At 43.4% G+C, this 23,817-nt stretch overlaps 3 protein-coding genes across 3 annotated transcripts; all 3 read right to left on the reverse strand.

Moving 5' to 3' along the window:
* Positions 1–286: 286 nt before the first annotated feature.
* On the reverse strand, positions 287–9,669 carry supv3l1 (SUV3-like helicase). The gene is given in 20 exon segments (XM_056607658.1): positions 287–738; positions 788–851; positions 854–969; positions 1,631–1,647; positions 1,649–1,705; positions 1,707–1,790; positions 2,798–2,980; positions 3,284–3,364; positions 3,818–3,917; positions 4,006–4,125; positions 4,596–4,689; positions 5,285–5,465; positions 5,689–5,780; positions 7,194–7,271; positions 7,562–7,673; positions 7,935–8,103; positions 8,366–8,480; positions 8,600–8,707; positions 9,013–9,090; positions 9,209–9,669. Coding segments are annotated over 20 exon segments (2,313 nt in total). The 5' UTR covers positions 9,492–9,669; the 3' UTR covers positions 287–557.
* Positions 9,670–10,520: 851 nt separating this feature from the next.
* vps26a (VPS26, retromer complex component A) lies at positions 10,521–17,981 on the reverse strand. Its single transcript, XM_056607654.1, has 9 exons — positions 17,422–17,981; positions 16,265–16,414; positions 15,891–15,966; positions 15,419–15,575; positions 14,830–14,994; positions 14,610–14,716; positions 14,131–14,232; positions 13,041–13,150; positions 10,521–12,860 (listed from the first exon to the last, which is right to left on the reverse strand). Exons 1-9 carry the CDS (start codon positions 17,422–17,424, stop codon positions 12,744–12,746), a joined length of 987 nt encoding a protein of 328 aa, XP_056463629.1. The 5' UTR covers positions 17,425–17,981; the 3' UTR covers positions 10,521–12,743.
* A 126-nt stretch (positions 17,982–18,107) lies between these two features.
* srgn (serglycin) lies at positions 18,108–22,859 on the reverse strand. The gene is made up of 4 exons (XM_056607655.1): positions 22,672–22,859; positions 21,352–21,493; positions 19,849–20,024; positions 18,108–19,327 (listed from the first exon to the last, which is right to left on the reverse strand). Exons 1-4 carry the CDS (start codon positions 22,724–22,726, stop codon positions 19,257–19,259), a joined length of 444 nt encoding a protein of 147 aa, XP_056463630.1. The 5' UTR covers positions 22,727–22,859; the 3' UTR covers positions 18,108–19,256.
* Between the last annotated feature and the right edge of the window lie 958 nt (positions 22,860–23,817).

Below are 23,817 nucleotides of genomic sequence, written 5' to 3' on the forward strand. Positions count from 1 at the left end.
CTCTACTTCCTTCTTCAGCCCTCGTCCACACTCACACATCAGGATCACACGCACACACAAAGTTATGGTCCTATTATATGATTGTAAATATATGCTGGCTGTCGTAGTTAAATGGAAAAAAAAGGGGAGATCATGAATGACTATAAATTAAAATGCTTCATTAATAAAACCATTATAGCTTTTTATTTCAATATTCATCACATTTCTCCCTTGAATGTACAACTAGTTAAAAAAGAAACTGAATATTATGCATAGACTAACAGTTTCCACAAAATTCACACTTCAGGAAACATCTTGAAACTCTTTTAATCCCATCATCATTTGAACCTATCAAATGACGAAGGGGGTGTGATTTCCGACGCTAACAAACACTTATATGTTACATACTCATATGGGGCTTCTAAGATGGAACAGCCCATTGGACGGGTCCTTGATTCTCCCAGAATGCACTGTTTTCAACAAACAATCCTCCACAAGCGAGTCCTTGTTACACCGTCGGCGGCGAAACCAGCACACGGGGCGCCATGACGACGAACGGCGCGTCATCATCATCATCATCATTTCTTCTTGTTCTTCCTCGGTCCTTCCGGTCTCGGGGGCGCGGCCTCTTTGGACCACTCGCTCTGCAGCTGTCGGAGCAGGTCGGGGGTCAGCAGCCCGTCCTTCACCAGGCGGCTGGCCAGGGAGCTGCTCTGTCCCACCCCTAACCGGGGAGCCCTGTTGGAGGCGCCCCTGCCTCTGGGTGGAGCTGCGCCGCCGCCGCCGCCGCCGCCTCCGCCGCCGCCGCCGCCGCCTCCGCCGCCGCCGCCGCCGCCGCCGCCACGCCCCAGCGCCGCGGCCCCGGCCACCGGGTCCGTGGCTCGGATGAGCCGGGTGATGTTGCGCACGCCCTGCTGGATGGTGTCGTCCAGCACGTGCTGGATCTCCCGCACCCCCGCCGTGTCCGGGAACATGTCCATGAAGCGGTAGCTGCGGGCGAGGGGGGAGCGGGAGGTCAGTTCCTGTGGACTACGAGAGCCCGGCGAGTTGCTTCCATGATTTCTACAATTCTAAATGAGTGACAGAAATGTTATTAAGCTAGGCCACATCTCATTTATTCAGGCATGAATTTTAAATGAGTGCACGCCTCGCCACTCGTAACGAACTTGTAAAACGCATTTGTCACTAATGGTTATCATACCAACCCAAATTTGGAATAAATCTATTCAATTACAGATAAATGATACGTAAATAATTCATGAACTTCTGTTCTGAACCTCAAATTCTGAACGCAGGACTTTTTGGTGGAACCCATTTGAACTAAATATTTATGACCCCACCAATGTTGACCTGAAACCCCGTTCGCGCCGTACACTGCGTACTACCGGACTCCAGTAACATTATCGTCTATGTGACACAGAGATACAGGTATGTAGTGCATTACTGTCATGTGACCACCGATTATCGCACGGTCCTGCGCGGACATCTTCGCTGTAAATGTGACCACAGGTACAGGTCCGGGACATTGTGTCATGTGACCACAGGTACAGGTACGGGACATTGTGTCATGTGACCACAGGTATAGGTCGGGGACATTGTGTCATGTGACCACAGGTATAGGTCCGGGACATTGTGTCCAGCGGGATTGTACCTCAACCACAGATACAGGCCTCGAGGAAATCGTTGCCTGCTGCCGCTCCAGGTGGACCGGGTCTTTGATGTTTTTACGGCGTTGGGAGCGGCCAGCGGTTTTGCCACGACAGACCCAGTTCGAACGTCAGCGGATCATCTCGACTGAACTGGCGAGCAAACTAGGGAGAAAAAAAACACACCGCCGAAATTATAACCCAGGTGAATAATAAGGGTGTTCACAGCAGTCAAGGCAAGTGTGGTCCAACAGATGGACCCAAGCGCTAATGTTATTATGTCTATGAATTTATCACAAAGGCCAGAGGAAAAACCAACTAGAACACTTTTATTCAACTGTGCAATAATAACCCATGAATTATTTTAAAGTTAGCCAAGTCTACTGTTAAAATTTCTGCATATAATGTTATAAAAACTACAAAGGCACAAAAAAAAGCTTCCTTTTCATCGTCAAATCTCAAAGGTTACCTTTGAGGCAATAAGGTAATTAAGGATTGTTTAAGAGACTGGACAAATAAAATGATGTAGCAAGCTTTTTTATAGAGCTCTTTATCACAACTGCAATCTCAAAGAGCTTCAAACAGCATAGGATTGTGAAATTATACCCGTAATATAATAGCCAACCAATAACATTTTAAGATTCAATGTCGAGGTGAACCAGGCCTACCAGTTGGAATATCTTTCATCACCATCAATAAACGTTGTTATGGGAGGGTCAGGCCCATGTGGTTGGACGGATGAGCCAATAATATAAACACTGAGATGCGGTCACCTGACAGCTGATTTCAAACCCGAGGCCTCTCTGTGAGGGGCTCTATAGCATGGATCTAGATTCTAGAAGGTCCAGTCACATGCCAACTAAGTAACTCTAACATATTACAGCTATTCTGCTTACTTGTAACTTCTCTGGGGGAAGGTATTGTGAGCATCCAAACAGTTGACCGCGTTCGGCTGGGGGCACTAAATGACATATATTTAGAGGGTTACCACACTACGCGCATTTTAACGCCCTCCCAGGGACTACAGCTGTAAAAGAGCTCTCTCTATCCGAGCTATCTCTGGTGCAAAATATGAACCGTGCATTGTCCCCGTTGAATAACTGAATTGAACTAAATAAAGAAAATCCTGGCAGCGTTAACACCCTGCTCTTCCAACGAAAATGTCCCCTCACCTTCAGGAACGAGGTGCAGACGAAGGGCTGCTTCTTGTTGATGGGGGCGGTACAGAAGACGTAGCGCGACCGCAGGTTGAGCGGGATGTGCTGGATCATGTCGGCCAGGAACTTAAAGTACGTTTCGGTTCTGTTGCAGACGAAGTACATCCCGTCCACCCGCGACAGACTGACAAATATGTCCTGGAAAACAGAAGGGAGGGGGAGGGACTCAGTTATAGATTGAAATGCGATTATTCTGATCAAAATCATCTTCATCATCCGCACTCATTTGAAGGCGGACAAAAGGGTGTACAATATGTCAGTAGAAAACAAAGTAGGGGCTTATAATAGTATGCTAAAGCTCAAATATAGGTCACAGTTAAACTACGGTAGCAAAATACACACAAATTCAGCAGACGAGAGAGAGCGTCACAACGTAGCCAACCTGCAGCTCTACATGTTGAGGTCTCGACGAGCCTCAGGACGGGAGGACGGTGGACTTACTATGAGGTTGGACAACGTGGCGTCAGGTAGATGATAGGCAAACAACTCTATCTGCTCGGCGGTGGGATGGAGACCAGCAGTCTGAGAACGACAGCAAGAGGAACAGCTTGTAAGAGTGGTCCAAGGTCTTCTTTTGTGAAATACAATACAAAAACAGGCAGTAGGAGCCATTGCTGGCAGTGAACTTGTTGTGTTCAAAGCGCTCCTAAACAATGCAGATAGGGAAGATAAACACTTACATTTTCAAAGTATAAAGTATCATCGAAATAAGTTACATAAGTTGATAATAAAAGTTTTTAGAAAAAAAAGATATAAATACATATTTGAAGTCTAAATAAAAGCTATAAATATATAGTGCAGTAGATCATTAGAGTTTTGGCCTCATGTCAAAGTTAAGAGAGAGGGGTGTGTGTGTGTGTGTGTGTGTGTGTGTTGTGTGTGTGTGTGTGTGTGTGTGTGTGTGTGTGTGTGTGTGTGTGTGTGTGTGTGTGTGTGTGTGTGTGTGTGTGTGTGTGTGTGTGTGTGTGTGTTCACCTGGATAGGCTCCACAGCGCGGCTGAGGATATCCTTGAGGACGACCAGGTCGTCGCGGTGCATGGTGGTCACCTCTCCCTCCGTGAACTTGGAGGAGAACCTGGGGCACAGCCCAATAACAGAGCATGAAAATACAGACAAGCGTAATACGTATGAGTAGCACGGTTTTTGGGCTGAAGGTGTCAGACCTTCCCGCGCGGCCGGCGATCTGCAGGGCCTGGGACGTGCTGATTGTTTCCATGTGCTTCTCCCCCTTTTCGTTGACGTTTGGCTTCACCAGGCTGTTAAAGATGATGCGCCTTATGCTCCTGGATAGAGAGAGGAGGAGGAGGAGGAGGAGGAAGAGAGGGAAAGCTTTGTTTGACAAGCTGAGTAAAAGCATGTTATTTATACCATTTTGCCTTTTAGGAGACATGCGTATTCATTTCTATTTTAAGCAACATTGAATTCTGATTAAGGGTTATTACATTACATTTCATTACATATAGGGCATTCAGCTGCTTTTATCCAAAGCGACTTACAATAAGTACATTTGTCAAGGACAAAAATATATCGCTGTCGGTACAGTAAGGATTTTCATAGAACCAAGTGTAAAGCACTAACAATCGATAGGTTAACCCATTCCCTGTACACAACAAAGATAGCTAGGATAAGATGCTACATAACTAAGTGACGGCTTATTGACAGCCTGACAAAGTTGGACTATTCCAGCTAAAGCAGTAGGGTACAGTGTATAACAACATGGGAGTAGCACAGCACGTCTTGTCAACACCCTTACAGGTTGAGGCCCATGCCGATGGCATCCGTGGCGACAAGGATCTTGCAGGGGTCCTCAGGGTCGTTGAACTTCTTGGCCTGGGACAGCTTGGTACCTGACGAACAAACAACCCCCCACTTACACACGAGTCTCAAGAAAGCTGAAGCCAGCGCCTTTTCACACCCGCAGATAATTCCATGAAAATAGTATTTGACAAAAACTTTTGACCATCACTGCAACAAGGGCTTTTATCTCAAAACTTTGACAAGGAAATCACTAGAAATATTTAGTGGTGTACCATCAACACACTCTCTCACTCTGCCACACATGCACAATGTAGCCAGTTGTTTACACTTAAGTATACCAGTATAATATTTAGTGACCACTAAAGAAAACCAGTACAGCATTTAGTGTACGCTCAAGCATACTACTACAGTATTAAGTTAACACTTAAGTACACTAGTACAGGATTTAGTGTACGCTTAAGCATACTAGTACAGTATTAAGTTAACACTTAAGTATACTAGTACAGCATTCAGTCAACACTTCGGCATACTAGTACAGTATTTAGTTAACACTTAAGCATACCAGTGCATAATTTAGTTAACAATTAGGCATACCAGTACAGTATTGAGTTAACACCTAAGTACACTAGAACAGTGTTGATACAGTAAGAGTAGAGCAGAAGCACCTGGACTCATGGGACTCACCTGGTGGCAGGCTGCCGTATATGACCGCACACTCCAGTCCTCGGACTTCGATTTGTCTGCTGATGGAGTAGATGTCGTTCTTACTGAAGCAGACGATGCAGTCCCCCGGTCGCAGGTTGTCCAGAGACTCCAGCGCGCTGTCCGAGATGGAGAACGGGGTCAAGCGCTTGTACGTGTGGACCTGGGAAGGTGGGGTAAAGCATAGACAAACAATGAAGAGCTTGGAAGATGGAGAGTGTGCAAGTGGGAGAGACACAGCGAGATGATGTATTATCGCTGGCCATGGAGAATCACGTGTGACATTGCCGACGCATTTCAATTGTCATTAAAAGGGGATGATTTGATTTGTGTGCATGTTTCTCTCTCCCGGTCCAATGAACTTTAACTATGTTTCCCAGCCTTACCTCCATCTCCTCTCCTGTGGTGTACATCAGCTCTCTGACAAAGTCGATAGCAGCCGGCTCCCCGCAGACGTGGATCTCCTCTGCACAAAGACCTACACAAAGAAAACAAGGACCCTGGTTCTTTAACCAACAGTCGTTTCCACCAACACAGGGTAACATGCAAATACCAAACGCTGAACAGATACAACGGAGATCTCAGACATTTGAAAACATTTCATATTCAGTCGGACTCAGTGACACACATCTGCAGCGGCCTGGTGTCATGATACCTAGCATAGTGCAGGGCTCCAGACTGCGACCAAATGGTCGCATTTTGCGACCAAAATTTGAGAGTGTGCCACTGATTTTTTTTACACGTTAAATGTGTAAGGGGCTCATCAATGATTCTGGAATCTGTAGCAGGTGGTTTAGTGTGAGAGGGAAAAGGAATGGCCACTGTGAGTGGCTAATGTGTGGAGGGGGAGGGTCCAAGACATTATCGAGCGTGTGTAAACATTTGTGAGAAGGAGAACGATTTCACAACCTGCTACGTGCGTTTGAACAATGAGCAAGCAAACTATTGACACGTTCTTCTGCAGCTAGTGTGCCAGTGCCAGTCAGAATCCTGCACAGGTCATATTTTGCAAAACCGCACCCCCCGCAATACTTATATCCGCATCCGACCCGTGTTCAGACTTACGACAGAAGCGCGAATTATATTCCGCACCCGACCAGACCCTCTATAAATTAATAGCGACGCTCTACCCGCACCCAAAGAAAAATTAAACACATTCGAAGGAACGCCGGGGCATTAAACTACCTGGTGTTTGGCGTGCTGCTTTAGATTGCTGTGCAAAAAAAGCAGATCATCCACTGTTTACGGTTTTAGTTTACTCCTCCGCTCCTGAATAGCATATCCAGGACCGGAGAGGTCTAAAAAAAACGTAAAACCCGCGACCGACCCGCGTTGTGCAGGCTTCCGACCCACACAGTACATTATTTTTTACCCGCTTCATCTAAAGTACCCGCGGGTACCCGAACTCGTGCAGGGTTCTGCTTCAGGTGCCATAAAGGGCTTTTCACACGGGAGGCGTTTGTCGCGCCTGCTAATGCATTCTCAATGGAGAGGCGAGCGGGCAGAGAGGAGGTGCAGCGTCAAGCGGCACGACAAGCGGGCGACTCCCGTGAAACTGTCGCTTCCTTGCTCGTCGAACGCATATGTGCACACGTGGAAACCGTTGGGATAGAGGAGAATCACAATAAAATGTGACACTGAATTTGAAGAAGCACCTTTAAATTTCAGCATATATTATCAAGATATTTATTAGTAATACAGTAAAAAAAATGTGAATATTTAGTTGGCATGTTGATTTACGGTGTGTAACCCTAAAATTTCTGGTTGCGCCTCTAAAATGTTCAGTCAGGGGCCACAGTGCTCCTAGGGAACAAAGTTAGTCTGGAGCCCTGTAGTGTGTTTCCCAGAGACAGACAGACGGACGGACATACAGACAGAAAGTGTTACTCACCCAGCAGTGCTCTGGTCCAGGCCCAGCCTCTGGAAGTGTCTCTGATCATTTGGATTTCATCGATCACAGCCACCTCGTCTACCAATACATGTAAAACACATCTACAGTAAAGATATTGGACCAAATTATATTGACAATATATTAACATCGCTGACCATGACGTTTCACTGTACAGAAGGACCATTTGTTATGCTTTACACTTGACATTGAAACACTTTGATAATAGAGAGAGTGTGTGTGTGTGTGTGTGTGTGTGTGTGTGTGTGTGTGTGTGTGTGTGTGTGTGTGTGTGTGTGTGTGTGTGTGTGTGTGTGTGTGTGTGTGTGTGTGTGTGTGTGTGTGTGTGTGTGTGTTAGCATGGTGCCTACATGGCGTGTTGACGCTACACATCTCGATGGTGCAGGCCACATGGCCGGCAGGTCTGCCCTCTGGGTCCATGAAGGTCCTGTCCTCACCCGTTACCAGGTCACACATCACACCCTGGCAACACACAACGCGGAGCCCAACTGAATACAGGACCAACTCTGTGCAATGCATTTCGGCATTTTACAGTGATATAGGAGCAGGTAGAGGTGGGCCATCACGCTCAAGGATGCCGGATAGATAGGTAATGGACATCGGGATAGAAACTAGTCCCTTTCGGCTGGGATTTGGCCACCCAAACCACAAGACAACCCTGTCCTAGATGTTATGATAATGACAATGATGAAGAAATCAAACAAACGGGAGGCTCCTACCCACCATGCCGTTGGTCTTCTCAAAGATCTCGTGGGCCAGGAGCTTCAGCGGACCGCAGTAAACTCCCGACTTGGCAGTAAGGTAACGCTGGATGGCCTGGTATGTTTTCCCACTGTTGGTCGGCCCAGCGTGGAAGATCACCTTCCTCTGTATAGCCCGAGCCTCTGGATACCTGGCACACACAAACACAAATCATAACACAGTTGTTATTACTTAGTCAAAGACAACACATCACACACCGTACCAAAAATGTAATGAGCGGGGATAGTTTTGGTGTACCCGTACAGACACTTGCTACATAAACCAAAAGACTGCAAACTGTATCAATACAGCAAACTCCTTAAACATGTACATGCCCTTTAAGTGCATTGCGTATCTCAATTTATGGCTTTTTCGAGCACCACAGCGTCTGAGAGGATAACCGGTGCACATACCAGTTGGCAGGGACCCGGAGGTCAGAGATCTTCCTCAGGTCGTCCATACAGTCCAACATGGGGAAGATCTGCTTGGCATGAAGCATGAAGTATGGGAAGATGTCGTCTATATGACCTGGGGAGCCAGTCAGTACAGGGCACTTCTTCATGATTGCAACACCAAGTAATAAACCAAAGGCTTTGAATAATGCATTTATGCCAATGAGAAGGAATAAAGTGTGGAGGTAGACTGACCCGCCCCACAGCAGATGTCATTCAGGATGATGTGCAGGGCGGCCCCAAGGGCATTCATCTCCAAAACATACTTCCTAAAACTGATGAACGCCTGGTGAAACAACCGTGCTGGTGTTTACGCACGCACGCGCACGCACGCACGCACGCACGCACGCACGCACGCACGCACGCACGCACACACACACACACACACACACACACACACACACACACACACACACACACACACACACACACACACACACACACACACACACACACACACACACACACACACACACACACACACACACACACACACACACTTAATTAATGGTATGAAGCATTGTGCATATAAATTAGCATATACAGTTGAACCACGGATATTTAGATGGACATCGTCTACAGCAAAATGTTTATAATCCAAATCTTACCATCTAGGCCCTGGTCAGCTGCCAGCTTCTGCATCTCTTTCCTCTTATAGAATCGGTTTAGTACTTTGAGAAGCTCGCCTGCAGAGATTCACATAATATAGGATTTGTAACACAATACAACTGCAGGAATTTGCTTTACGTAAAAGGGGCAGCAAACAATAACATGGATCAACAATTCAAATTAAATGCAACTCACTTTTATCCAGTGGTTGTGTCAACTCTGCTCCCACACTTCCCTCAACAGAGCCATCTGCCTTGAAAGCGAGAGGGACAAAAAGCGAGGTATCGGGCGTTGTGGAAGAAGAACTGTTTGAAGAGATACCTCGAATGCAGCTCAGGGAGTTGGGTGAGTGCTGGTTTGACCTCAGCGTAGAACCATAACAGACCCGACTGTCAGGCAAGGCACCCGTGCTACTTAGAGTCAACGCACTCATTCGGCGTCGCAGCCGAAATAAATGCATACAGCGATTGACTGACATGATGAGACACTTTGGTGAATCACCCGAATATGTATTGAATCTTGGTTTTATTGACTCATTGTGTATTTTAGATCGTCATTGTCCATAATGTTCTTGAACTTCGGATAGATACCGTTCATATAATCCACCCAGCCATGGTTCGTACGGTGCATAACATCACCTTCCCAGTGTATGACAACGTGCGACGCACGCACACTTTTTGAGATCTCAAAATATTTGCCGGACTATAAATTATGGAGTAGTCATTATTATAATACTTGTAAAGTAGTATTCTTATCAAACCAAATAGAATAACAGATTTATTATACATAATAAGTTATTCATGTTTATGTCGATCTGCTAACTAATATAATATGCCCCTGTTTTAGAAGAGGCACCTTTGAGGAAGCAAAAGGGCAAGCAAATAAACTGAAAGGACCCCCGGCATTTATTTTTTTATTTTTTGAAAAACTTTATTTAAAAGGAGAGAACCACATAACGTAGGCTACCGTTTTTTGAAATCTGGCGGCCTCTGTCGCTTAAACATGGAAAGCCAAGTTTATCAAGGTTTACAAACTTGAAGTATGGTTTAATCTCTAGACTATCGATTATATGTCTAGAGGAGGTCACTAACAGGCGGACAGAGGTCCGGGTCCGGACCCAGAGGTCTTCCCATGCAGACCGGGACCTACAGCGGGTTACGATATAAAACCTGACTGGGCTCTTCTATTTTAACCGGCGCAGCCTCTCTAGTCTTTACGGTAGTGGTTTAGCGGGGGTAGGAAACGCACAGGAAGCAAATAATATAATATAAATATACGAAATTCTTCGCTGAGGAGCATATGTCTGATTATTGGCAGAGGTGATTTTACCCCAATGAGGAACTATTTATGAATGAAGACATTGATTTCAGCTAATACATTACTTAAAATGCTACAGTGTCCCTTTAACGAGATGATACTTTTTTATTATTTGAAATGCTGGTAAATGCACCAATTAAACCGAACAGAATATGCATAACTGATCAATATAGACATCCAACAAGTGAATCAAAACATTTTACATTTTTTTTTATTCAAAAGCACACTTTTAAGAGTTATTTCTCACAATAAACCACTTAATTAATAAACACATTTAAATAACAGAATCTCAAATAAGACTCAAAAATATTCAGTATAAATCTCCTTTATTCACTGATTAATTAGCTCTATATCTTGACTGGGGTATATGTATATATATACAAATATTAGCCATCCATACACTTGGGCGTGTTGACAGCTTTTATTAACATGCAATGTGTAATGTGATTGGGACAGGGCTATTTTGATGTTTTGTGTTCATTATGCTTCTTAACATTTCAAACAAGCTTAAATGCCTTTACAGTGCTCAGAAGGCTTTGTGTGGAAGCAACTGTTGCACAGCAAACAATGAACAATCATGACATACAAAGTGCGGGTGGAAGGCTCTCAACCCTCAAACCTCATACAAGCACATAACATGAGAAATGTGAACAGATTGCTGCTTTAAAAAAAAAAAAAAAGCATTGGTGCAGGAGTTGGACATGAAGAGATATTATGTAATGATTCTACAAGGACAAACATGATTAAATAATACCAGACATGGCAATACAACGTTTCTAAGGAAGTGCTGTTATTCCATACATCAGAGGGTTTTTTGTGTTTTGAGTGCTGTTTTGCTATGGGCTCCCCTGCTTCTTTTGTTAATCCAAACCATTGGAGGGGAAAGTGCAAAAGTGCAGGGGAAGGCAAGATTCACCGAACACATCAGTGTGTGTGTGTGTGTGTGTGTGTGTGTGTGTGTGTGTGTGTGTTTAACCGCTGGACAAAGCATCACAGTGAAATATGGCTGGATCTAAATAATGACAGTATTGTTTTAAGTGCACCCCTTGCAGGACCAACATTAGCCACATAAGACAACCGTGGAAGAAAGAAAAAAGATTTGGGTCAATTCAATCCCATGTTGTGTTTTTATTGAACTTGCTTGCCCACTCTCTTATAACTGCCAATCCGCATGGCTTTCCTGTCCTTGCTTCATAGTTTGGACATGTTTAATGAAGCAATCATGGTTGCTAAAGTGACAAAAAACCCGGATCTCCGGTGGACTCAAGTGTTTCAGCGTTTACCTCAAGTCTAAATCCCGGGAACCAATTACACGGTGCACTTAAAAGGGAGGGCTCCCCGGGCTTTCTTCCAGAATTCCAAATGAAATATTAGTAGCTCTCTTTTCATTCACTGTAATGACATTTTATATTTACAGTATACAACAGATCACACATAGCTCAAAAAAAGGACACTTCTGCAATGCAGTACTTAGAATTTCTGCAGAGGACCACAAAGAGGAGAAGTATGAGGGCTGGCTAGCCTTACTGTCCACACGTCTGTGGCCTCCAGCGGACTGCAGACAGCAGAGCACATTCTGATCTGTGAGCTACGGTGATAGAAAGAAAGGCTGTGCGGTTGCCAAAGCAATGAACTGGGCTAAGGACGATTAAAACCGTTTTTACGAGAACTGGAAACCCAACTATGCCTCTAACTGAGTATACTTAGGTTTATTTTGGTCGCATGACCCCAAACTAGTTGATACCAAAAACAGTAGTTCAGACTTTTTTTTTTTTACAAGATGTCGATGAGTAAATAAATTAAATAAGGATGGGCTGAGAATGGTTGTTGTGCAATAATATGAAATAGGTAGATTTTCGTACAGTGCGACCTGTGTATTGAGTGCAGACTGAGCCAATGTCCTATATGCAGGCTGTATCCTCCCATCCGCTCCATTCTGCATATGCCTGGCTGGGATTTTATGGCTTGCATTGTGCGTGTACATTTCTGTGCGAGTGCGAGTCTGCATGCGCGTAACTGTCTGAAATGCCGAGAACAAATATGCTATCTCCCATTGCCTTCGCGCTGCTCCAGTTAAATAGATTGAAACCTTCTGCCCACCCCACCACCCACGCCATGTCTTTATTTGCACTAAGCAGACCTAAATCGTATGCTTGTGTGTCCTGATATATGACAAACCTCTCTGTGTGCGTTTTTATGCATAACTCACATCAAGCCTTCGGGTGTTGAGTTATTGAGGTGTGGGTGTGTATGCATGTGTGAGTGTGTGTAATTATGTGTACAAATGTTTTTTCAGTCAGAGAGAAAGGGGGGGAAGGGGGGGGGGGCAGTGGTCACCCATCTGGCCGTCGAGCAGGGCCTGGTTCGAGGGCGTGTGTGTCTGAGGAGGATTGTCAGTCTGATGCAGCGAGCCTCACATCTCGGGCTGTTCGGCGGTCACAGCCTGCGGCCGGGGCTCTGGCGACTCGTAGCGCTGGACGAAGTTTCTCTTCCTCATCTTCTCGGGTGCTTTTCGCCACAAGACAATCTCCTAACACACACACACACACACACACACACACACACACACACACACACACACACACACACACACACACACACACACACACACACACACACACACACACACACACACACACACACACGTCAGTGTTGTACAACGGCACGTTGATTTGAAGCCTGAGGTGGAGTGTGGGTGCGCGTGCGCTACCTGTTGCTTGAAGTATCTCCGGTCCTCTTCGTCCACCAGCACTAGGTTGAGGAAATAACGAACCGAGAACTTCTTGTTGACGTCCCTCATGGTGGCCGTCAGGTCGTATGCTGTTGGAGGACAGAGACGTTAAAGACGGTGTCGAACGGTGGAGGAACAAGCGAGAGGACGATACATTTTGAAAGTATCCTACCAGAATAAACCACATCCCAGGCCTCACTCCAAAGCCTTTCCCCCAAAACATATCTCTGGCTTGCTAGCCTTAGCGATAGGTCTGCCTGCCTTGTAGAAGACTCCGGTCATGCGCAAGGAGTGCACAGGCAGAATGAGGGCAGATAGCCAGTTAGGTAGGAGTAGAGACAGGCAATCCAATCATTTCATTCCAACCCTTCAATGGCTTCATTCTTTTTTTTTTCAAGAGCATTTGATTTATCGATTACTGTCGGGACTTGGAGAATTGCAACAAATATTAAAAATATGCTTCTTAAATCTATTGCCTAGCCTAGCTTTAATACTAGGGCCTGGGCAAGTTAACGAGTTAATTGCGCAATCTTATTTTAGTGTGATTAATACAAATTGACGCAGATCCTTTTTTTTTTTTGGAAGGTTTTGCCCACAGAATGTCAACATTCATATCAGAGATCATTTTTGTTTTTAGTTCTACTTGCTTTACATTAAATTACACCTGCAGTAAGTGACTGCCTTACTACAATTGCAGTAAGTGACAGCCTGTTTACAATTACTCAATCTGTGGTGTTCCGTCTGTTTCATACTCAACCCACACTGAGTGAGTCAAGATCTCTTGGTCTAGTTTTTGCTTATTAAGTACATTTGGTATGAATGATAATTTGTCATTCCATTTGATGATCTCATTTAACTTCAATTGGAGTGGATTTTTAATCTAATTTAAAAAATGGGATTAATCGTGAGTTAACTCACCAATACTATGCGATTAAAACTTTGAATCCTTGCCAAGCCCTATTTAATACCATTACGAATAAAGAGTACATTTAAGAATCATCAAACATAAATATATATATATATATATATATATATAATGCAGCTTTCAGAAAGGGAAATAAGTGTTCACCTGCTAAAAATAGTCTGATAGGGATGGATTCTCCTTTAACGGGCGCCCCGTCCATGATCTCATACTTTGCAACCGTCTCCGTTTCTGTGGTAGTACTAGGACCTACACGGAAAAAACACAATTAGATGACTTGAGTCGAGTAAGGGCCTCATTGCAAACCAGGTGACCACCTAGATGCATTTAGGAACAGCAGCATGTAATAGCTTAGCAGTTTTGAGATACTGCAATGTACAGTTAGTTACGTCACATATTAAGAACATGTTAAAGAACATGATGGAGTGAAAAAACAAGATGAAGTAACCGATTTAGCATTTCATCCACTCACTAAATTAGGTGTAAATATTAAATAACCTTGTAATGTTGTAACATTGTAGTTCTGGGCTGACTCTAAATCACATTTAGATTGATATACTCACATTATACACTATTTTATGAGGCTAATGATTTTTAGGTGGCCTTAAACTAAACGCCAAGCTTACCTATTCCAGTCATCTCCCTCTTAATGAGCTGTAACTCCATGTGTTGAATCTTGATCCGCACAAGCAGGAAATAAATTTTGCCCACGATGACATCTTTGAGGTGGTACCTGGGAGGACGGACGGACAGAACCATCTGGTGATGCTGCGGCCGGGGGCGTGCGTAGCTTGGGAGTTCAGAAATAAGGCTTTACATTTCAACATGCAGGGTGCTGGGTCTTACTTGGACTTGTTGTACTCAAACTCGATATGCAGACAGTCTTCGATGCCCACCTCCATCTTGATGGAGTTGTTCACGTCTGGGTAGGAGGCGAGTTGGTGGACGATCAACTCGTACTCCTTCACCAGGTCAGACAGGCGACGGACTATTGTCACACGGAGGAAATACCTGCAGCAGTGGGAAGATGGAGGCCAGATCCCAGACTGATGACCTTACATCTCAGGAAGACATCCTCTCTTATATGAGGAACAGATCAGTGATTTGCATTGTTCCAGTATGATCCAGGTTATTTCACCGTCTTTCAGATAGAATAATATGGTTGCTTACATTATAAAAAAACTCTGAAGATCCACCTCTTCTGAGAACATTATCTGGGTAATTTGTTTTTTTCAGCTCTTATTAGGAATTGATACCATCTCTGAATCTCTGAGAATCTACTATATTATACAATATTTTCTTATTCCCAAGTGTGGATACACCACACTCCATCTGGTTGTTGTGCAGCACTAGACATTTTCTAGCAGATACTCAAATGTGTCTTGTTTGCTTTGCGTGAAGCCTTGGGAGCCACTTTGGACCCAGGGTGTAGTACCTGAGGCGGACGTTAGTCCCAGTGTAGGACTCGTAGGGCTTCTCCACCTGCATGAACTCAAAGTCGTAGCTCCGGTTCTGGGCGAGCTCTCCGGGCAAGGCCAGCTCCTTCACCAGGTCCACAAACTCATGGGTGTTGCTCTTATCAGAGAACAGCTCTGCAAGCACAGTGCAAGAGAGCAGCTGACCACATTGAATTTACTCCCTCGGGCCAAAAAAAGGTGATGGTATAATGGTGATGGGATAATAGTTCAGGGTCACTGCCACTCATGACCGGCACCTGCCTTCATAATCCATTTAGCCATTGACGAAACCCACACAGCAGAGTAGTCATGCAGACTTTTCACTATCCCCATTGTTGTTCCATGTGATTGCAGTCATTACTCAAACATTTGGAGGCAAGGCAGTGTTGCAACAAAAAAACAGAGGATTTACCCAGACGCAGAGCCATGGGCTGAATTGACTCAACTCACCGATCTGTCCCACGAATTCAATGCGGATGCCTTGATGCTCGAGTCTCTTCCCCCCCTGCTTAACGTTCAGGTTCACCTGAAGCCGGAAACACACATTGGCTGGGGCACTAATTCTTAATTTAAAAGTAACATCATATAGGGACACGGTGAGTCAAGCCCAACCAGAAATGCTTCTCATTCTGAGGCATTTGGCTAGAATAATAAGACACATGAAAATAAGATACGAGCATCAATCTTTTAACAGTTTGACCCATTTAAAAAGGAACTATACACTTTACCGCAAAGCAGAACACAGAAGTATCTTTTTCAGTTTTAAAGAACATGTCAGAGACAATATGCCAGACTATCATCCGGATGGAAAGGGCCCTGCTTACCTTCCCAGAGACCGATTCCCCATCGTAAAACATGTAATGTTTCTCCACTTTGCCATCTTCTGTCTTCAGTTCAGCTGTCTTTCTGTTCTCTGCATCATTTAGCAGCACATCGATCTCGCAGACAGCCCCAAACAACCCCCCGAGGAAACTCTGGGAACAGAGCAGAACCGAGCACGCCACGCCATTCAAAAGCAGGTTCTTGTTAGACTCAAGTCTAGATAGTCCGGACGGACTTACAGGGAAAGACTATTTTCTCACAATGTTATCTGATGTTATCTATTATCAGTGTGTGTACCATATGCAATTTGTGTTGAACCAAACCCAAGTTGCATTTCAGTGTTGCCTTCCAAGATGGGCTTCAATACTAGCAAACACTGAGGAAATGTGAGTCAGTTGGGAATTTGGTTTTAGTGACATGCTGCACCAAAATGATAACTCAAGCCAAAGCAGACCAGCTAGATATAATATATATATATATATATTAATGTATAACACGATCAAACTAAATTGTTTTACATTACATGGATTGGTATACTTTTATAAGGGACTAGGGTAATCCCCAAGTTTTGGCTGTGTTTGTCGCTACCAAGGAAACACCGATCTGTGATAATCGGGTGTCCTATAAGTCAAATGTCTGCACTACTAAGTACACGACTACCAGCGACAACGGAGAATACGACATGATATACAACATTGAACATTCATATATTTACATACACACAAATTAATCGTGAACACTCCTCAGGAAGCAGCCCTGATCCCGGACTGTCATCTAAAGGACAGTGACATGTGAAAGCTAACGCCTTATGCAGATCCTAACCAGCGATCCAGTTAACAACCATACACCAACGATCTTGCGTCTTGCATCCAAAGCGTCCATAACCAAACTCAATCATCTCAAATTGCTTAGATCCCTCACATTATCGGTAGATATTTCCAGTGCTCTTTTCTGATATGTTCTTCCCAACAGCAGCGCTGGTTGTTCCCCGGTGGCCTCTCTGCTTATCATCCCCGGCTAGATGTGTGTGTGGACTACAAGTGTGTAATGTGCATTAGCAGAGATAAATAGAAACCCGTATCGACGTCCCTTCAAACCTAATAAGCTCCCAGGTTTATTCGACCACATTTTGGCCAAATGTGTTTTTCTCCAAACTCACCATTTCGGCTCTGGGGACAGGTGAAGCTAACAGCTAGCCTCTCTCTCGGTGTAGCCGACCACTGTGTTGCTATCTGGACCAAGGAGCCCTGCTGGCTGTCATGTGATCCCTGTCATATGAATCACAGGACGCAGTCTGCTGCTGAATCAAATAAGGACTAACAGGAATTGTAGATGCTTCCAAGCAAAATGTAATACTTATGTGTATTCTTTTCAAATTACTGAATGGAAAATTAAGTTAAGGGTGTGTAAATCTTTAGGCTGTTTAGACCCTGATTCCCCCCAATGTTTTCTGTCAGTTGTTAATGGAAGCGGGGGATTAATAGACGGTCCAAAATGAAACACTTCACATACGCCTATGTATTCCTACGTAGCCTTGGGTTCGTAAAATACAATATTTGTCTTATTCTTATAATAGAACAATTTGCTTTAACGGGTAGTGACACCAATTCTTTTTTCTCTTGGGAGTATCACTTGAGAATCCATTGACAAATGCGTTAGTCAAAGACTTAAAGTAACAGCATAAGGCGCGTAATACGGTACATCTATCAGTTGGACACTATGACCTCTGAATAGTAGGCAATTCAATTCAAAGGCTGAATATGACACGTTATCATGGGCCTGGTTATTTATGGTTGCATTCCATAAAGCAAAACAGAAAGGACAACATTTAACAGTGAAAACAATTTTATTTTCCTTACATTCTGCGGCTCAATAACTATATAGGCTACGTGTTTTTATTGGCAGTAGTATTAAAAATAACTGGCAATGATTTAAAGTATAAAAATACGAAAATGGGATTTTCAAGGGTCTATACGAGAAAAGCACATGTCATTTACTTGATAAGGTGCTATGAAACAGTTTATCAGAAAAATCTTAAATGTTTTCTACAAAACACACAAATGTTTACAGACACATTAAACCATTTATATTTCAGAATAATTGTTTATGACAGCTCTTGTCACCATGGCACAAATATAAAAATCCAACATAGCAATAATTGCTTTCTTAAAGTGAAGAACATTTATTCTGAGAGATATCCTCTAGGTTTACAGACAATTTTAGAGAATATTTGGCCCTTAATGAGATATTGTGGATCAAGAGTGAGATGTGTTCTAACTATATGCTCTACATCTCTCTTTACGTAGTCCATGAATGCCATCAGTAACCACAAGAACCACAAAATGGACACAAGCTTATCCGGGTCTGGGAATGACAGTGACAAACTACTAGTATGGTAACCAGACAAATCTCGCCAGCTCATGTTTTATTTGCTGTACAGATAATTGCAGTTTCAGAATCGTCTAGCATTGCCAGGCTAACAAAGCTCTGACCTCAAATCTGCTAAACCCTAAATAATACATGGTTGGCCTATGAGGCAAAGCCTAGCTACAGGCCTTCTCACAATGTGTAAAAAAAGGATGGAGGAGAGGATTGTAGAGAGAAAGTCTCACAACATGGAAACAACGCCGCAATACAGACATTTGGTCGAAAGAAAGTGAAAGCAACAGAAAGTTAAAATAATATATTATCTTTCCTTAAAATGTGAATATAGGTTACTACCAAAATAAATGAATTAGACTAATTGCACTTGAAATTCAGTCTGTTTGCCTTTATCTCTCAATTTCTAATTTCTCAGGGCTTTACTTTTAATATGGCAATTGCCTTAACATCGTTTTCATTTAACTTTCAGATTGTTTTAATTGTTTCTTAAATTGTTTCCCTTTTTTTTTTCATTATGTGTGTGTGTGTGTGTGTGTGTGTGTGTGTGTGTGTGTGTGTGTGTGTGTGTGTGTGTGTGTGTGTGTGTGTGTGTGTGTGTGTGTGTGTGTGTGTCTACAGATCCAGCAGATGGTCTTCTCTCAGCTCTTCTTCTGCTGGTCGGTAATCAGCCATAACATCCCCCGCTAAATGTAGAAATAGATAAAAAATACAAAAAAGTTATAAGTCCCAGATTTAAGTCACAATGTTTTACATTTCATCTAGCTCGTAGCTTAAAATAACCTGGAAATAGCTGTAGTCAATGCTAGTCAATCGATAGTGATTTCTATAATGTTATCAATAAGATCGCATCCCATAACTGATATATTGTACAAATGAAAATTGTTCTCCAGCACATACCTCTCTCTTTATTCACAATAATCGTACTCTCTCAAACTCCCAGACCCTTTAACTCACGTTACCAGCCGAGCTACGCTAGTTCCCATCACAAAGTTGTACAACCACTGTTTGGACTGAGCACTCTTATTAATCTTTTCCTATTCTTAAAGTATCCCGCCTACTAACAACTACTAAAGGCCTCAACAGAAAGGACTGTGCACAAACACATCATTGTTTATGTGTAAAGATAATACAATATATAAAATATGAACTATGTTAAAATGTATCAAGCAATTCTCTGCGTGTCTTCAAAAGCGATCTACTGTACCTAATTGGGTCCAAAAATCTCCAGAGCCATCTGCCACGGGTGATTCAACTGCAGATCCCTCAAAACCTGTGGAGCCCTCGAAAACTCCGGAACCATCTTCTGTCAAGGATGTAACCGACTCCACCTTGGGCTCTTTCCTCTCTGTCACGGGCCCATCCTCCACTGGCTGTGCCCCTCTGGAATCATAACGGGGGAAAGGCTTGGTACGCAGGGTGAAGTAATACACACAGAGACAATGCCATTTGCCCTCCAATGCTATAATACAGAGGTTTGGCTTTTATTGCTGTTATTGTCATAAATATCATCCTCATGCTCATCATTGTGTGGTCCTGCCCTGCCCATCACCAAAGCATGGGCACTACTAGATCTGGTTCGGAATTGGCCCCTGGGAGCTACTCTGTGGCAACCGTACGCTCCTAGATTGAATAGGTTTAATGAATTTCCCAATGGGTTCAATAAGTATATGTACTATCATCACAGACAGCCTCACACAGGGGCAAAAAGTCAGCAACAACACCTCATATCAATCAGATATTCAGGGCTGTAGGGCACACATCGCAATATGCTTCTCCTGAAAAAGTTGCATAATTCAACATGCATCATCTCACTTTCCTCAAGTGAAACTAACGGACTCTTGACTCCCTTCTGCCTCTGATATAACCTGTACACCAAGCTCTGGGGAAGCGTATCGGTTCGGTTGATTGAATCCCAGCAGAAAGGTTCTGCGTTTGAACGACAATGTCCAAATTGTAAGGGGTGTAGCCTCCTTTAGATTCCAAGGCGATAAGTCTGAGGCATAATGTTTCTCTGATTTGGATGAGGAGCACTTTTTCCAAAACATTCCACACCTATTTTCAACCAAAGCAAAAATGTCAATACACTTCTGTGTTTTTGACCTTCACTAATGAAAAATGTTGGATTAATGGTTTATATGGTATTCTTCCCGTGGACAGACTTTATGTCATTATGCCTGAGAACCCAGCCATACCGCTGCATAATAAACTGCTGGCCCTGAACAATGGAAGGGGCAGGGAGGGAATCAGCCATCACAGCCAATTTCCTATCAACACTTCCGGTTGACTTCCTGTTAAAGTAGTGCAAAGGGCATGGATCCAGAGGTGCTACTGGTTCCAGGCCCTTTGCCCTGAAGTGCAAGATATTGGCACCAAATCTATTTTGAATGCTTCAGATCGTATTCTCATCGTGTCTCATTTCATCATTGCGGCATGCTTTTTCTTTTCTTTATCTGTCGACAGACACTGTTGCAAACATGACGATTGCTCAACATATCGCTTCCGCTATGGTTGTATACTTGAACACTATTAACACACGCCCCCAGCCTACAAGTGGCCTACGAACGGACACTGTTTTACACAACTGCTCCCACCACTTTTAACGGGCAAAAGGGTTATGGTGTTCAACTCCTAGACGAAAGGTTCTGGATCAAAAAAAACAATGCCGCAGGTGTAGTAGTCATAAGTAACCACTTGTAACCATACTTACATGTACGGTGCGGCGGAAGCTGGCAGTTTGTCAGGTAGGTCTGTAGTGAGATTCATCTCTGGGCCTTGGTGGGTCACGCAGTTGGAGTCGTTTCCCAATGGGTGACATTTCACAAACATGTACCTAGCCTTGGAAGGGGCTCCTGATGAAGAAGAGGAGGAGAAGGTTGAGAACAGAGAGAAGGTTGTCTCTCTGTCCATCTCTCTGCCTGTTTGTTTATTTTTTACTCAACAGTGAAACACGGAAACGCTTCAATCAGAAGAACAGTAACAAAGCCTATCACGTGCAAATAACCATCCTAAAATGGATGTGAGTTAAACCATGATTTCCACTTTGGTTTCACACACTTTGCACCATGACTAATTAGCTGATTTATGAGAAAAAACTAAAAAGAGAGATGGAATGCAACCACAGCATAATGTTTCGCTGAATAACCCCATTAAGATGCAGTGCTCCGGATTCCTGACCTCAAACCCACAAACCCCTGTAGGTCTATCATCTTAAAGATCTTTAGTTTGTCTAGAATGTAGGCCAAACGTTTATAACCCTGAATGCACCGCCAGAAAGGCCCGTAGTCTGCCGTCAGAGGAAGAATTCTGACGTCATTTCAACTACCTCATTTCTGCTCAAGTTCACATGGTAGGATATGGCTTTATATTAATTGACATGAGGCATAAATGTTGGCATTATTACGTTCCATGACCACAACTGGGTTTGTTTTCTTATTATTGAAGGGTCATCATCAGAGAACTGTTGTATTATGATATCGAACAACAACAACAACAAGCAGAATGGATTGATATCAAGTCCGAACTCGAATCAAGTGAAAGGGGGATACCATTTCAATTTGACCAGCGTCAATAAGAAATTAAAATGGCCTAACGCCGTTACCATTTATATATTAATTTATTTGATCTAAAACAGGATTTCCTTATACGCGTGGCCTGAAAGAAGAAGATTGAATCGGACTTCGAGATTGTGATGATATTCGGGATTACCGCCCCTTCAAAATCGTTTACCGTAAATCCAACCCTTTTTTTTTTAATACAGGCCTTCAAAGTATTCACATCGAGAATTTATAGGAAGTGATGAGACTACCAAATATTTTTTAGTAGTCCTACTCGGTTTCACAACGAGTCTAAGGACAAACCATAATAAACGCGCGAATGAAATCAAAATAAGTTTTCAGTGTATATATAGTTCGCACGCTAACTCATCCCTTAACGATAGCTTTACGAATTGTCCAGATAGTTGCCCACACAACTTCAAGTAGGCTAGGCCTAAAGACAACACAACGGGAAATAAACAGTCATAACTTACCCGTTCCGCTATTTATGGCAAAACATATGACAGCCAGTGACAAAAATATCTTCATCTTTAACGTGGCAAATATATATATATATATTCTTAAAAAGTCCTTCAAACAAAACGATAAAACAAACTGAGAAATGCGAATAAAAGTGTGTCTTAATTGAGGTTGCCTCCCGTTCTATTCTGTTATGCGTGGTGAAATGGTTCTGCACATCTGATCTTCCTCTATAAAGCTCAGCCCTCCTGTGCGTCATTGTTTCCTGGGGACGTCTTTAGTAGAAGTGTTTGAACCTTAGAAGTGGAAACTTTTACACCCTCTCTTGCCTATTAGCTATCAGCCATCACGGACAGACCCAAAATAAGATGCGGAAACAGTGGCAGAGAAAGATGGGGACGGAGACCACATGATGAAGATGCGTGCTCAGCTCATCCATGGATGTATTATAATAACTTTAACATGTTTTCAGCAGAAGTGCCACACACAATAACAGAATGCTAACTATTAACTATTGGCAAAGAAGTTTAAACAAGTTGAGACACATGAAATATGTTGCGGTCTCCCAAGCAGATGTAATCTGATATTCACTTTACTGCTGATGATTCATCGGAGGTTTTACACAGATCATGTTTTCAGGCAGTTCTGAGCTAGCACGGTCATTAGGAACATGTAGTGCTTCAAAAGAGAGCATATTGGCTGAATTATTCATGCCATATTTGGACTGTCAACTGATCACCTGAGAGTGAAAATGAAGAAGAAACCAAAACAGAGAGCCTGTTTAAAGGACAAAGAGTCCTGCAAATTAATGGCAGGAGTTTTGTCTCTATACAAAGCAATAGTGTGTGTGTGTGTGTGTGTGTGTGTGTGTGTGTGTGTGTGTGTGTGTGTGTGTGTGTGTGTGTGTGTGTGCGCGTGTGTGCATGCGTGTGTGTGTGTGTTGGGGTGTGTCTGTGTGTGTGTGTGTGTGTGTGAAGATGTTCACATGTGTGAGATTCATCAGGAAGTGGTTACAACGTTTGAGTATTATCTACCCACAGGAAATAGACCTGCCTACTTTCCAACACATCACAATTTGGTTCCACCACTGCATGGGTCTTGCAGCCCAGACAGAGTTCACGTGGCAAGCGAAAAAGAGTGTAAAATACATGAAATATGTC

Source organism: Gadus chalcogrammus, chromosome 14 (genome assembly GCF_026213295.1).
Source record: "Gadus chalcogrammus isolate NIFS_2021 chromosome 14, NIFS_Gcha_1.0, whole genome shotgun sequence".
Taxonomy (NCBI): domain Eukaryota; kingdom Metazoa; phylum Chordata; class Actinopteri; order Gadiformes; family Gadidae; genus Gadus; species Gadus chalcogrammus.